The sequence below is a fragment of the Fringilla coelebs genome, assembly GCF_963513975.1.
Source record: "Fringilla coelebs genome assembly, chromosome: 14".
In the NCBI taxonomy this organism is placed as follows: Eukaryota; Metazoa; Chordata; class Aves; order Passeriformes; family Fringillidae; genus Fringilla; species Fringilla coelebs.
This window is the reverse complement of record NC_140040.1, coordinates 12490555-12506518: the sequence shown is the minus strand read 5'-3', so window position 1 is coordinate 12506518 and position 15964 is coordinate 12490555. Positions and strand designations below refer to the sequence as shown.

The 15964-nt window shown below is 40.1% G+C and overlaps 1 protein-coding gene across 1 annotated transcript in view; it reads left to right on the top strand.

Annotated features, from left to right (window-relative positions):
* Positions 1 to 4411: 4411 nt before the first annotated feature.
* ADCY7 (adenylate cyclase 7) overlaps positions 4412 to 15964 on the top strand; it is a 33498-nt gene continuing 21945 nt past the window's right edge. Inside the window, exons 1-8 of the mRNA XM_084215405.1 lie at positions 4412 to 4627; positions 6400 to 6600; positions 8689 to 8850; positions 9635 to 9784; positions 12096 to 12244; positions 12565 to 12676; positions 15011 to 15138; positions 15359 to 15517. Coding sequence (XP_084071531.1) covers positions 4457 to 4627; positions 6400 to 6600; positions 8689 to 8850; positions 9635 to 9784; positions 12096 to 12244; positions 12565 to 12676; positions 15011 to 15138; positions 15359 to 15517 — 1232 coding nt within the window. The 5' untranslated portion in view covers positions 4412 to 4456. The remainder of the gene's footprint in view (positions 4628 to 6399; positions 6601 to 8688; positions 8851 to 9634; positions 9785 to 12095; positions 12245 to 12564; positions 12677 to 15010; positions 15139 to 15358; positions 15518 to 15964) is intronic.

Genomic DNA, 15964 nt, shown 5'->3' with positions numbered 1-15964 from the left:
TGGTATGCCATGGGGTACTTTTTTTTTAAATAACAACTACTTTTTGTATTGATTTGGTGTTTTAATGTAAATATAGTTCTGAGTGCTGATGTGTTGAACTGGGCATGCTCACTTTTTGTGAGAAAATAGAAGGTGAATATAAGTAAGATTTTTCTTTCTGTGTTGCAGAAGAAGCCCTTCAACAATTAAATGTGACTAAGAAAGGTGAAATTTCACATGATAAACTTCAAAATATGTATAAAAAAAGTTTCACCTTGGTAAAGAAACTCACTGCTAGCAGACAGATCATTAAAACCACACCTGCTTTCCACTCTGTACTTTTGTAGGGGTAGAAGCTAAGGTGGCTGCAGGCTGGCATTTGAAAGCAAAGTCTAAAAGGAAGAAGCGTTGTCTTTAACATGAATGGTATTTCCTGTGGTGTATGTTTGGATTGCTAAAGTTCATTTCCTAGACTGAACTAGTAGGGGAGTCCACTAGACTGGAGATGATTTTTGCTTGAGATTCATAATTCATCCACTAATCTCCTTCAATTATTCTATTGCATCTTTATAGATTCCTGATTCCCTTTTAGTATCTGCTAATGGGTAATTACAGTCAGCAATCATTCTTGTCATGGAAATTGCTAAAGCAATTTCAGAAACACTGTTGTTATTTGTGTGAAACAAAAGATGGAATGGAAATCAAAACTGTACTGTCTGGTTCTGTAGTAGTTAAAGATAAAAAACATGTTTCTGCTTGCTTTTATACAGGAGTTATTGAGAGGAATAAGGCAATTTATATAGATTCATTTGGTTCTTGCTGTTAGGGTTTGTTTTAATATTTCAGACACTGCTCTTTGATAACAAGGCAGCTCTGGGTGATAAAGTCTTAAGATCTGCAAATGAACAACTAAGAGAAAAATACTTTATAAAATATCCAGATGGTTACTGTGGCTGTGTTCACTTGTGAATATATCAGGAGCTTTGAAATTAAAAACAGAACTCTACCATACTTGGATTCTGCTTTAACTTGGTCAGGAGTTGCTGTGAATAATTCTCCCAAGAGAGAGGGAATAGGATGTGGTCACTGTCTGTCTGTCCATCCTGGTGTGTGAGTGAGAGAGAGAGTGGGAGGAGGGTGCAGAGAGTGAAAGGAGCCATCCCAAGAGCTGTTCTGTTATTAGTCTGACTTCTGTCACTCTTTCTGCTGCTCCCCCATGCAGTGCTGAGAGGAGACTGCTCTTTGTGCTTTTTCTTGATGAGCTCCTGATCAGAGCTCTGTGGCTTTATAGCAGCAGCCCAGATCCAGTCCCTGTTTGGCTCAGTGTGTTTGCCACTGGTGTTTCTGGGAGTGTTCTTTGGTTTTTGTGGCCTGTTGCTGTTTCAGGGTTGCACCTCTCTTGGTGTGTCATAACAGCAAATCTTCAAGGAACAATGACCAAAAAGAGTAAAAGTGGTGCTGTGGTGCACTGTGCTCACATGATCCTTAAATAAACAGAAGCATGGTGAGTTGATCTTTTTCCCACCCACGGTAGAATCTTTTTCTCTCTCTCAAATCTACCTTCTACAATTCCAGAAGGTTGTTGGGAAAAATTCAAGGGAGGAAAGACACAAAAAGTGGGGACTTTTAAGAAGGAAGGTGGTACTGGCAGTGGGACATGGGATGCAAATTGAAACTAATTTGGAGTGGAATTATTCACCTCGAAGTAGCATTTATGTGGTGCATTATGGATTCTTGGTAAATCAATAAAGTACTGTTGGGGAGCTTCTTTGCCTGGTAGAGTTCTGAGAAGAAAATTGTATGACCCAGGGGTCATTCATAATTACTTGCAGTGCATATCTACGGAGATCAGCCAGGAAGAAACAAATCAATGAGATATCAATCTCTTTTTAATTAAAATGGGTTAGGCCGTTGAAAAGACGTGTCTCTTCAATCTGATGTCCTGTAAAACTCTTCAATAATATTCAGAGAGAGTTCCAAGCTGACACTGCACCCATTTTTCATTTTTTGAGCATCAGATAACTGAGCCACAGCCACACAGTATAATCCTGTAGAACAGATGTAGTTCTTGGTACTGTTTTTTCATTGACATAGTCAGGAGAAGTTACACAAAGCAACCTGAGAAGTAATTTTTTTCCTGGATTTTAATATTATGTAGCCCAAGACAGGATAATTTGTTCCACATAATTGTAATGTATTGCTGCTTAGTAATTAATATTTCTTTTTGAAAATGGGTCCTGCTAATTGGAAAAATAAAATTCCCTCTCAAAATACATCTATATCATAAAAATTACCATCAAAATCATATTTCTGCAAGTATATTAAAGAAGACCTTCATTGGTTTTGTTCTGAAACACACTTTTAGAAGGAACTGGGACAGCAAGCCTGTCATCTCTTTCATGCAGTTGTTCACATCAGGCAGAGTTCCTGCACCCCCAGCCCCTGGTAAAGGAATTCCTCAGGATGCTTCATGAGCTGTCTGCCTCTCTGCTGCATCAGAGGCCAAACCTTCCCCCTGTCTGGAGTGCATTGTCTTTGTTGCTGAAAGGCAAATTTAGATTGAAATACTTGCCCCTGTGCACACCTTCTGAGAGTTTCTTCTTCTTCTTCTTCAAAAAAAACTGGCTTATGCCCAAGTGAAGTAATTGTGCAGTTATTACCTTTGACTTGGAAAATGCAGCGAAACATGATGGAAAAGTTAAAATTTCTTCTTCATCTCTCCTCTAAGTGTCAGTGGTTTCTAAGATTCACACTTCTTTTCAAGAGCATTATTATGCACATGCAAATGGTGTGAGTACCAAAAGAATTTTTAAAGTGAAAAATGGGAGGATTTTAATTATGATGAAAAGCTCAGTAATAACCAGCACAGGAGAGACATTAGATGTACCATTAACTATAAATGCAAAAGATTCCATTTTATTTGCTTATTATACATATATACATATAAATATGTTAATATAAATGTCAGTTTTTTCTGGGTATTACTGAATAAGAGTGATGCAATATGGGGTTTTTTGTGATTAATCCAAGTTTGGGGGGTACTCTGGGAAGAAGTTCTAGTTTCTCATTTTGCAAAAGTACACTTTTTTTTTTTAGTCCAGTCTCACTGTTGATCTATCTGGTTTTGCCTGCTTGATCATTAATAATTGGATAGGATGTTACTGTTTGGCTCTATTTACCAGAGGCAGAATTGCTCACTATGGTTTCTGAAACTTTTTCCTGCTTTTAGTGTGAAAGCAGTCTGAATGTGTGTGTGCAGTTAAGCATTTGGTTTTTGAAAGTAACTGACTGGGATTTGGCTTTTCTGAGGAAAAAAATAAGTGGGGTTTAGTGGGTTCTTTCTCCCTGGAGCATGGCCTTGGTCACCATGGTGATGGTGGTCAAGTGGCAAAGAAGCTGTGGTCCTGTTATCAAGTTTTAATATGACTTACAAAATCCTGTTTTTCATGCTTCCCTCCATCACATCCCCATGCTTCTTTTTTATGACTCTTGGCATTGAATGAACTATATTAATGAACCTATTTGGAAAACACTGGTCATTCGAAATGAACAATACAGTTTATTCCTTAATGTGGAATGAAATGTACAGAACTAGATGTTAAGTATCTTTAAAAAAAAAGTTTAATGAATTTTGGCTTGGACAGCTGTATTCTTTTCCCATTTTTCTATGCTTTAATTAAAGTCTAAAATTAATAAAAGAGGATTTCTTAATTTTTAAGATGCATGTTTTGAGAAAGAATGCCAAGTGTATTGAGATTGAAGATGATATACGCACACACAGATGCACACAACTTCCGAAGAGTTCTGAGCACTCAGTTCCACCACACGCTCACAGGAGCTGTGTCATTTGCTCAGAAGGAGAAAGCCCCATGTGGCACACTTGTACATGAAAATGTCTGGCTGCCAGAGCAAGGTGAGCAGAGCAGCCCTTGGCGAGCGCCGCCCGCACACGAGGCTCCTGGGCTCCCACCCACACAGCTCTTGCTCACTGGTCACAGCAGGCAGGTAGAAAGTTCAAGGAAAGTTGAAGGAATCAACTGTTTTTATTCCCTCCCCCCTGGGCAACATCGTGTATGATTAACTATGAATTTACTAATCCTGTCTCTCTGCAGGATTCACCCCAGGAAGTGAGAGTCAAGCTTGTGGAAAGGAGTTTGAGACTTGCAAAGTAATAATTAAAAAAACCTCATGCCAAAAACACCAGTCTGCACCAATGCAAGTTGATCTGGAGCTTCATGCTTAGTGCTGATGATGAATTGCCTGTGGTTTTGGGGAGGCTAATTCTTGCTTTTGATTGCATTGGGAATCTGAAGTTGATGCTCATGAGAAGTAAAATCAGAGAACGTGGGTTACTCGGTGTGCCTGAAGATCACAGAGGCAGCAGCGAAAGGACAAAACTTCTCTTTGAAGCAGTGGCTCCAGCTGTGTCATTGTGTGCTCTGGGAACTGACAGAAATAGCAGCCAGCCTGGGAGAAGATGCCAGCTAAAGGGAAATACTTCTTCAACGAGGGCGATGAGGGCAGGATATCAGACCCGCTCTACGAGAAGTACCGCTACACCAGCCAGCAGCATCCCCTCCTGCTGCTGCTGCTCTTCATTGCCATCCTCTTCTGGACTACTCTAATCATCATCTTCTTTGTCACTGCTGTGAGTAAACTTCTTTTGTGTGTGTTCAGTGTTTGCAGAGAGGATAAGGAGTCGCTCTGACAGCACACTAAACCTGTTTGGCTATATAATATTTTGAGCCACATGGTATCAAAGTTGCAGTGCTGGAAGATATCAAGTAACTGTGCATGTATTACTGTGTATGATTTTGAAAGGATGGGAAGAGAGGAGAGATCTCAGGCACCTGCACAATTACTATAAGGATTGTTTTTCCTTTCTATACATTAGGAACGAATACTAATCCGTATTGAATTCTGTACTAGCTATGATAGTAAGTACTAAAAGGGCCAAGGAAGGAACAAAACCAGAAGTTAAAATGTCCTGCATTTCTCATATTATGGTGACTTGTTGATTTTTCATCAGGTTATTCCTGAGGTGATTTTTCTTAAAATATTTGTAGATGTTAATTTCCTTTTTTAAAAGTTTTTTTTTTTTTTAATAAAAACACAACAGGAACCTCCCAGTACAATGGGTAATCAGTAGAATCAATATTTAGTTAGCAAAAAGCAGTGATCCTATAGGCATAGAAAAGATGCAGCTTAGAGATTTTTTTTTTTTTTTTTGTTATGTAGTGTAATTTGATTTTCTGTAAAGAAATTTGGTGTTGTACAAGCCCAGCTGACAGCTGGTAAGAAGAGGAGTTGATTTAAAGATAATGTTTTAAAAAGGTAGTAAAGTAGCTATTATAATCCTTCATTGGCTTTTAACTCTGCTTTCCAAACATCATGCTTCACGATAAAGGATCTTCAATTCTCTCTCTTTAGCAGCAAATCAAATATTACCAATTGCACCTGTATCCCTTTTGCCTTTTATTTCTTAGGAAGGGAAAACAGTAGCAAGACTATTTTTTAACAATTTATCTTGTGTGAAACTTAGAACACTGTTACTCCTCTCTGGCCAAGTTTGAACTCCAAATACATTTCTTTGGGTACATCTGCATTATAGATACAATGTAGTTAAAACGTAGTGGTTTGGGGTTTGCCTTTTAAGCTAGTTTGGAAAACAATAGCAGTGGAACTGGGGTTGTGTCACAATAGGACATGAAATGAATGACAAGAACAAGCTGAGATGTCCAAGGTAAAAAGAGGGCAGTTTATTTCCAAACTCCAATGTTTACAGACTTTCAAAAGTGACCATGGATTGGAGGATGAAATTGCTACCACTCTAGCTACACTGGTCAAAACAACAGCCCATCAATTTTCTCCTCCTCCAGAAAGGAATGCAAAACAATCATTATTTACATGAAAAGTGTGTGAGAAACTCCATTACAAAAATGTAAACATCAGAAGGCTTAGAAGAACTTGGGAGAACAGCGTGACAGGGTGGAATGAGTATCTCTAATAGTATTTGTTATATTCGCTCTGCATGTGTGACTATCAGAAAGTGTTCATGCTGCCACAGCTAGTCTACTTAAGAACCCAGGTTAATTTATTTCAAAAGTGTCCAGGCTGTTTCCAGGGCAGTATAGAAGCATCTTTCATTGTTCTGAAGGGGACATTTGCAGCAGCTGTAACCCTTTGTTTTGCCTTTGCAGGAAGCTCATTCCCACCTTGCCTTCCTGAGTGTCTATAACAGTATTTATTGTACTAGTTCTGTATGTGTCAATATCAGAGTATTCGTGCTGCCTCAGCTAGTCTACCTAGTCTACTTAAAAACCCAGGTTCGCTTATTCCAAAGTTGTTTCCAGGGCAGTACAGAAGCATCTCTCATTTTCCTGAAGGGACCTCTGTAGCAGCTGTAACTTTGCCTTGCAGGAGGCTCAGTCCCACCTGGCGTTCCTGGCGGCGGTGTTCACGGCGCTGGCGCTCTTTGCGGTCATGTACCTGCTGCTGTGCATGGAGTCCCTGCTGCGCCGCTGCCTGGCGCTCTTCGGCCTCCTGGCCTGGCTCTGCTTCCTCACCGTGGCCTTCGTCTCCCTTTTCGAAACAGGCAGGGATTATCAGCTCTGGGAGCAGGTGTGTGTGCTGGGCTCATTCGGGTACTCGCACAGGACTGCTGGTCAGTCAGCTCGTGCGCTTCAGTCTTTCAGGGTGTTGTACCCGGCAATAACTCTTCTGAGATCTAGGTTAGCTTCTAAAAACTGGCTTGGCTGACTTGTTGCAGTAAATTTTAGTTGGTATTCTAGATTATAATGGAAATACATTTCAGTGAAAAAATTGGATAATTGCATAAACCTATGTGGGATTCACATCTTTAAGTTGTAATTGAATTGGATTTTTATGTAGGACTTTTAGTAAATCTTAATTACTATGAATTCAACTGTTTCGGGTTTTTTTTGGTTGTGTTTTTTTTGTTGTTGTTGTTTTTTGGGTTTTTTTTTTCCTTTTTTTTTTTGTTTTTGTTTTTTGGTTTTTTTTTTGTTAATAATACTTGTTTTCTTAAGTTATTTGGGTCAAGTGTTCAATAAATGCGTTAAGGACCCCACAGCTGGGTGTGCCCTAGGGAGCAGGTTTTTAAGTCAGTGTGAGAGGTGAAGTGAACAGTAAGGATTAATGACACATCCTGGCATTGCTGGGTGTGGCTAAACTTCATTGCTTGCTGTCTCTGATCAGAAGATGGGTGATTTCATGAAGCCAAAAATATCATAATTTGTAGGAAACTCCTCCTAAGATCTCATAATGCAAGCAGAAGAGTTTTAATTAATTTTTATCTGGTTTTATGAACTCTGCCCCTTCCCTTCTTTATTTGAATAACGAAATATATAAATTATCAGTTAAACAAGCAAAATCTGATTTTTATTATGGCCTGCATCCAGCACTGTACATTTAGAGTTGCTGTCCAGTATTTTTTAACTTAATGAAATGCCTATTACCTTAGGAACCACCCCCCCTGCCCCCAAATGTATTGATCTTAACTACAAATGCAAATATGTAACAAAGCACTATTTGGTTTTGCTGCTCTCAGTCATGTGGTAATATTTCATTCATATTGATTTTAAGTCTAAAATATAAGGGAGCCCTACTCTGAAAGTGAATAGATTTATTTCAGACTTTCACCTCAAGTCATGAATTTATCACTAATTAAAGCTACTGTGTAAATGCAGGTATGGCCTTTGCTTGTCCATCCTTTGCTTATAAAACCATCACACTGCATTCAGAACATTGTGTGATGGGAGTTGCAAATGTGGCAGAAAAAAATGTTTTTACTCCAGTTAAAGTAGTAAGATATACACAGAACCATTTTTGTTGAATGAAAACTTTTATTTGCCTGTTTGTCTGATTATTGCTGTCCCAGTCAAACTATCTCTTCTATTCTGGGAAAATATTTAAGGGCAGACTGGGCCTTGAGACTTCCTCGAAGGAAGCTGTTGTCTGGAATGGCACAATTTAGTTGCTGTGATGAGATGGAGCCGAGCCAGGAATGCTGCAATATATTCCTCTGATCAGGGCTGTTAGTTTCCATATATATATATATAAGCTGACAATTGTAACAAGTCCATTAATATGAATTTAAGTTTTACAAACCTTCCCACTGATCTGGAGCATTTCAGTTGTGCATTTTATAAAATGTGTGCAGCTAAATATGTGGTTAGTGGTAATAAAGGTGATTCTCTTGTGGGAGAACCAGGAAGTATTGGTTGGATTTTGTTTTTGTCAAACATGAAGCAAACATACACATGTGACTGGGTGATGTTAAAATTAGAAAAATATCTTCCAACAGGTGAGAAATCTGATTCTATTCAGTATTGCTAGCCTTGCAACACACTGTTCCTGATGTATGAGTACAAAGTGCATCCAAAGTGCATCTCCAGCTGTAAAGGATAAGTTCAGGATAAAGCACAAGGAGAAGTGAAAAAATTATAGGTGATATGTCACATTAACCCGTCTTGTCTATGAACCTATAGCTGTTAATCCCTCAAAACTCTTAGAACTACCACTGTCCTTATGGTTTTAACTGTCTTTTGAAACATCAATAGCTAATTGTTCAGCCTTAAATTGAGTAAGAATCCCACTGCTTTGTTCCTGTTTCTGTAGTGATTTTTGGCATTTACCTAATAACATGTATGTGTGATTCTTTCTCATTCTTTCTTTTTCTTCCCAAAGGTGCCATTCTTTCTGTTCATAATCTTCACAGTTTATACCATGTTACCCTTTGGGATGAGAGGTGCTGTCATAATTAGTGTTGTTTCTGCTCTCTCCCATATTGTTGTTTTAACTGTGGTAAGTGTAACATCTCAAGGAAACAAGGAACACATCCCATTTCAGGTAAGGAAATAAGTTGGTTACATAATTAAATACTCTAGTCAACCTACCCTTTGCTTTTGGCATAACTATTCTATTAAGAAAAGTCACATTGATTCAAGTTTGTGGATTTGGAGCCTGGGCCCAAAAACCCTTGGGCTTTTTGTAAGATTGCAAATTTTTAAATCTATGGTGCAATTTTGTTTTTCTGACCTGAGTGGAAAAAGCAGGGTCGTTAAATTAATTTTTAAGCTGTTAAAAATATGCCTGGCTTAGTCACAGTCACTGTTCCCAACCTGTGCTCCTTCAGGTGGGTCTACCTACCTTCATCAGGCACTGCCCACAGGGTGGATCAAGAGGGCCCCTGCTGCCCTGGGGTGTCAGAGGGCCTGGGAGTGCAGCCTGCTGCGTTCAGGGCTCCCAGCACTCATTAGCAGGGTGTGCTCATTAGCAGGGTGTGCTCATTAGCAGGAGCACCCCAGCTCCTTCCATGCAGGCATGTGCCAGGCTCCACACAGCTGGCTGATGCAGGGGTTTGTGCCCTGCTTTTCCACAAACCAAACACTGGTGTCTTCAAATAAATGTTAAACGATAGCATAGCATTTTCTGTTTCATTATTGTGACTGTGAAAGTCAGATTACATCTGCCAGCTCCATCCTGGGTAATGGCAACAATGATTTGTTTTGGGATGGGGTAAGAGGAAACCAGACGTGGTCTGGGATTTACTGTGTTTTATGGGACTAATATGTGTGTTAGTGAAGTATCAATGACTGCCCTGCAGTAGGTAAATATTTTTCTTCTCGTGCAGCTCCTTGCCAATGCTGTAATTTTCCTTTGTGGCAACTTGATGGGTGCATTTCACAAACGCCAAATGCAGGTTGCTTCGTGGGATTTGTACAGATACACCTTGAAGTGCATTCAGGTCCGAATGAAACTGAAGATTGAAAAGAGGCAGCAAGTGAGTGAGCTACTTCATGTTATGAGTTGCTTGTTTCCCTTTGCAAAGTCTGCATAAATTCATAAGGTTGGTGACTAATCCATGTTGAAAGGCTTGGTCCAATCTTTGAGATACCCACCTAATGTCAAAAATAAAAGTTGTGCCATTTGTAACAAAAGAAGGAAGTTAAAGGGAGGAAGTTGTTTTTTGGGGCTTGTCTGCATGAAAATCACAGTATTTGTAATAGGAATGTAATTGCCAGTCATTTTTAGTTCCTTTTTTCCTAGAATAAACTGCTCCTGGGACTGGCTAAGATAACTTAAGAGGACATATCCTTAATGCCCTGAAATTACTTGTAAGGTAATTTTAGCAGTTAGTTGTGTGGTTCCCTTGGTCACATTTTTTGCATTGAATTTTAAAGTATTATTTGTTCTTATATTTTATTGTCTCACAAACTGATTTTCCTTTGCTAGAAGGAGAAAATTGGATGGGAAGGGAGAAAAAGAAATCATATAATAGATTAAAATATTTATTTCCATAAACTCCAGTGGTATTCAAAGAATAAACAATCATGAATTTCTTACTGAAGAAGCTTTGTAGAGAGATACCAAAGCTGAAACTGGGCCACCTTTCCTGGAATAAATAGGGTTAAGAAGTGCTCTACAAGGCTGATGTGTATCCTGTTCTCTGCCCATCAGTTATTAGATAAAAGAAGGGGCTGAAAAGTGACTGACCTGATCAAACCGGGAAGAAGAAAATGCCACACTGCTGGTGCGATCTGTTCTCTGATGCTAATCTTGTGAGATGAGATGACAAATCTGCATGAAAGCCCTGCCAGAATTTCCCCACGCAGCTGCTGGGGAAGCCTCTGATCACCTTAGGAAGGCAGTGTGCTCTCATTTCCTGGGCAATGTGCTCACTTCCATGGGTGTTCAGGATTTTGGTTTTGGGATTGTTTGTCTTAATGGTTGCTTGTTTGAAGTGTAAATGTGCTTAAGTCTATGGAGGGCTTTCTTTTCAACCATGTTGCAATTTGTCAGGCAATTCTGAGTATCTTTTCTGCCACCCGCTTCTTCGTGAAAAAGATGTGAGAGCTGCGGTTCAGGGTTCCTCGCTGCTTCCTTGAAAACTGTGGGATGTGTCAGCCTCCCAAAAGCCCTGTTATATTCCCTGGGATTCGGCTGTCAGTTTGAGTTCTTTCCCAGGGATGACTCTCTTAGTACCAAAACAGTAGGTGAGGGAAAGGAAGCGTTTCTGGTTCTGGGATCAGTCTCAAGCTAAACTGCTGCCCTTACCTTGTGCAGACAGGCACTTGATGCTCAAGGACTGTATCTTCCACTGTGATATATCCCGGGGTATTTCTTCTTGGGGGCAGGCACTGGTTAAACAACGCTGGCAGCTCACTGCTGCCTGAACAGGGCTGTGTTGGGCAGTCAGGGAAAGGGGACTAGGACTTGGTCCCAGGGGACAGCATTTAGCATTTTTCTTGGCTGCACAATGTGTTAATCTCGCTGTTGATGCTGTCTGAAAAAGTTCCTGCTTGTGGCTGCTCCACACAGCATTTCCTCTTCCATCTCTGCGGTGGGAGAGCCCTTCCTCACTCAAAGTATTCTCTTTTTATCTTCTGCCCAGCAACTTACCAGGGTCTTTTTGAAGAATGGGCTTTTGAGTGAGAGCCAGTGTAAAACAGTGCCCTGATCAGCCAAACAATGGAAGTGGGTTTGAAGGAGTCTGTTTCTCGTTCAGTTCAAAAGGCTTCATTTCACTTTATTCAAATAGTTTTTCAGTAATGCATGTCAAGTTTTCCAGAAGACATTTTTACATTGCTGTTCTCCAAATAATTGATTTCACAATTTTGTTGCATTTTTTCTTTTGTATCTGTTGCTGCCTTTCCAGTGTTTGAGAACTTACAAATATTTTTAATACTGAATTGATTGTTGGGTACAAACATAAGCTTTTACAGAGCCTTTATCAGACAATGCCAACATAACACTAACATCAGGGGACAAAATAAAATGTAATTTATCCAGAAAATGTAGTACTGAATACTGACATTTTGTGTGTGTGTTTCATGGTTACAACAGAATGTCACACCTAGGCCACAAGGAACAAAAGAAAAAAAATGCAACATAATTGTGACATCAATAATTTGGAGAACAGCAATGTAAAAACGTCTTCTGGAAAACTTGACATGCATTACTGAAAAACTATTTGAATAAAAGCATTTTTTTTTTGGGTTTTTTTAATGCCTTCTTGCAGTCAGTAGAATTCTGCAGTTCCAGACTTACTGTGTTAATAATTTTGCACAATTACTTGTTCCCCCACTTTTTAGGAAAATTTGCTTTTATCCATCCTGCCTGCTCACATCTCTATGGAAATGAAGCTGGCAATCATTGAGCGACTGAAGGAAACTAATGATAACAGGCAGATGCATGACAACAACTTCCACAGCCTATATGTAAAAAGGCACCAAAATGTTAGGTAAGTGGAAGCCCCAGAAATAATTGTATTGATGTAAAGTTCTGATTCTTATCAGTACATATGGTCCAGTGAAATTAAAATTTGAAGGCAGACTTTGAGGCTGAAGTGAGCTTCTTTCCTGCTATGGGAAGATAACATGTGTTGAACTGGTGTGCTGTCTTTTAAATCAGGGGAGATACTTGAACCCTTTTTGCTGGAGTTGTTTCCCAAAGAGGGGAGAGGAGTTTTCTGTTAAATGCATTTCAATAGTTATGCTGACTGTGGAACTGATCTATCTTCATATTTCACTTTCCCTGCTTTTTCCTTTTGCTCTTGTCTAGCATTCTATATGCAGACATCGTAGGATTCACTCGCCTTGCCAGTGACTGCTCTCCTAAGGAACTCGTGGTGATGCTGAATGAACTCTTTGGAAAGTTTGATCAGATTGCAAAGGTAGGTGTACAGTTTGTGCTGTAGGATAAAGGCCTTTGGAAAAGACCTCTCTGCACAACAGGAGGCAGCTGCGTGTCAGTCCTCAAGCTAGGAAGGCAAAACCGCTTTTGCCTTAAAGTTAACTGGCAAAATCACATTAAAACAAAATGTAAATCTGAAATTGGAAATGTAGCAACTTGCAACTGTAATTCCAGTTCTTGGGTGTGGAGGTTTATCTGTATCATTTAGGAAATTGTCTGATGGTGGTAAGTGATTGCAGCAGGGCTGTAGGAGGTTCTGCGTACAAACTCCACTGAGGAGCTTTGCTGTGCCTGGCTCCAAGGTTTGTTTGACTCCACGAATGGAGAACCCTCAGACACACATTTAAATTCAGGGGCAGCAGGCAAAGAGAGAGAGTCCTGAGCCATCAGGCTCAGGAGTGAGCTAAAGAAAGCTTCCTGTTACTAATGGATACTTACAAATAAGTGTAAGACTGGGGAGCAGTTTAAAATGCTCCCTGTTAAGACAAACCCTCAACACTGACCCTTCAGCCTGGGCAGGAATTGTTACCACTTCCAGGTGCTGCTTGAGGCTAATTTTTTTTGCAGCAATCACAAACTCAGGTTTTTAGTTCTCACATTACCGGGACTATATCACCTACATGTTTGTGTGTTGCGTTTGTGAAATCCTAAAAATTTGTCATAAAAAGTTGGAAAGCTCTAAAATTATTAATGTAGCAGAGGAGTGAAATTGCTGTAATTAAACCCTTGTGGATATCATTGAATAAATTCTTAAATATACCACTGATTAAAACCTAAGATGCTAGTAATATTTTTGACTAAATTACATGGCTAATTTTTGCATTTATCTGAATTCAGTTGTTGCTAAGTGTTTAGGTACTGACAAATGAAAGTTATACTGTACCTATTGCAATTGTATTGTTGTAAAGCAGCTACAAAGACAGAGTAAGTTATGTCATCTTAGTTGCCAAATGCAAAATTTCTTTTAATGCTGAAATACAAGCTGAGGTTAAACACATTTGGTAAGGTTTTCTAACTGTTTTGCAGACAGAAAAATAGAAAAAAAATCTAGATTTTGAGTGATGAGTTTTAATTTCTCACTGCTGTATGCAAATTGCACTGAAATGTCTGGATTTAATGAGTCAAAGTCTTTTGCAACTCTGTGGTTGAGCTGTGAGAAGAGGCTCCTGCTTTTTGTGCTATTTTTGTTCTGCCAGGGAGTATTCTGTCATCTTTTCCATAATGTACAAATCTTGCAAGCTCCAATTTACCTAATAAAAATTGATGGCTAAGCTGGACACTGAGCTGGATGCTGAAGTGCAGCAGCTCTAATCCAAGGCTGGTTTTCCCCGCTGATCCCTCTGAGCTTGTCACTTGTGGCACTGCTCAGAACCCACTGGGATGGATTAAGATGTGCAGAATGATGGATGTTCCCTAAAGGCTTTAACTGATGAGGGAGAACAGCTCAGCTTGGGAAGTTGCCACGTATTTGGGCTGATTTTGGAGTTGATTTAGGAACTGTGTTCCCACAGCAGGTAGTGTTGAACAGCTGGAGCTATTGGCTGGCCCAAATTAAGCCACCTCTGCTCATCAGTCAAATATTACACAGCCTTGCAGAATTAGCCCTGGCTTGCTTGCAACCTTTGTAGTTAAAATTCTTCAGTAAAGTGTGAACAAAAGACAGTATCAGAGACTTTTTGCTCTTTCCTGCTGGTCACTGGCAGCAGTATCCTCCATTGCACAGTTAGGAAATTTTTTTTTGCTCCCATTTAGTATTGTGAGTTTTTTATTAGCAATAGCAAGCAGTAGTGTGTGCCAGCTTCCTCTTCAGTCATGTTTGAAATAACAAAAACCCCCCATATTACATCTGCACAACTATCAGGTTGGGCATCTGAATTTCTAGGTTTTCCCTCAGTGCTGGGAGGTTTTTATGACACCTCATACTGTTACTTATGAGGCTGCTATGTAAAAATAGAGAGAAAACTGCCCATATTTCAGATGAAGATTAAAAGATAGATAAGTCAATTTCATCTTTTAGATGGTAAATTCTGATGGTTTTATTTTATTTATGATTTTTTCAATTTCACACAGTTCCAAGAAAAAAGCAAGAAACTAACAAGATGGTTTTATTTCAGAAATGCTTAAAGTGGCCATTTTTGTTCTCTCCAGTGAGCAATGTCCAGGCATTCAGATGTGGGGCAGAAGAAGCAAGCTTTGTTTCAACAAGGATTGAACAAAGCCTGACTTTCTCAAACTTTAACAGAACCTTTGGAGCTGTTAGCCTACTTTGCAGTTATTTTTTTTCCTGATAAAAATGTTTCATGTAATTTTGCAGGAGAATGAATGCATGAGAATTAAAATCCTGGGAGACTGTTACTACTGTGTCTCAGGCCTGCCTGTGTCCTTACCAGTTCATGCCAGGAACTGTGTTAAAATGGGGCTCGACATGTGCGAAGCAATAAAGTAAGTGTTACTCAGAAGGCTGTTTAAAATAGAGATACTGTGCAGATACTGAGATTTGAGATATTGAATTCAGTAATTCGTTTTCTTGTCAACATTTAAAGTGTATTTATTAGCTGTAGTTGCATGGTTCTGGTCATAGGTTTGTCTTACCAAGTGTGTGATGAGACAGGAGGAGGAGATAAAATGACAACTCTGCTCTAAGCCCCGATGCCTCCCCCAGGCAGGTGAGAGAAGCCACGGGCGTGGACATCAACATGAGGGTCGGGATCCACTCCGGGAACGTGTTGTGCGGGGTGATCGGCCTCAGGAAGTGGCAGTACGACGTGTGGTCCCACGACGTGTCCCTGGCCAACCGCATGGAGTCCGCCGGAGTGCCGGGGTGAGCGGGAGCGCCCTCCGTGCGGGGCCGGGGCTGTGCCCTCCGTGCGGGGCCGGGGCTGTGCCCTCCGTGCGGGGCCAAGCCGGGCTGGCACACATCCTCACATCCTCACCTGGGGTGGTGGAGACAGGACAGATGTGTACTCAGCAGAGCTGTAAAATATTAGTATTTTCTGATTGCGTTTTCAATGAGCTATAAAATTCTATTCTTAGGCAAGAGACTGCTTCCTGACCTTCCCTTCATGGGAGAACCATGTGCATTGTGTTGACTTAGTTAATCCATGCTGTACACAGGGGTAATTCTACGTTTGTGAGTTTGGTTAGAGAACAGCTGGGCTCCTTAGGTCAACAAGGCCAAGCTGTCTTTACCCAGCGTTTCTGCTAATGCATCGATCAGCTCCACTTGATTTATATCAGCTCTATATTCACCACTCAAACCTCATAAGCA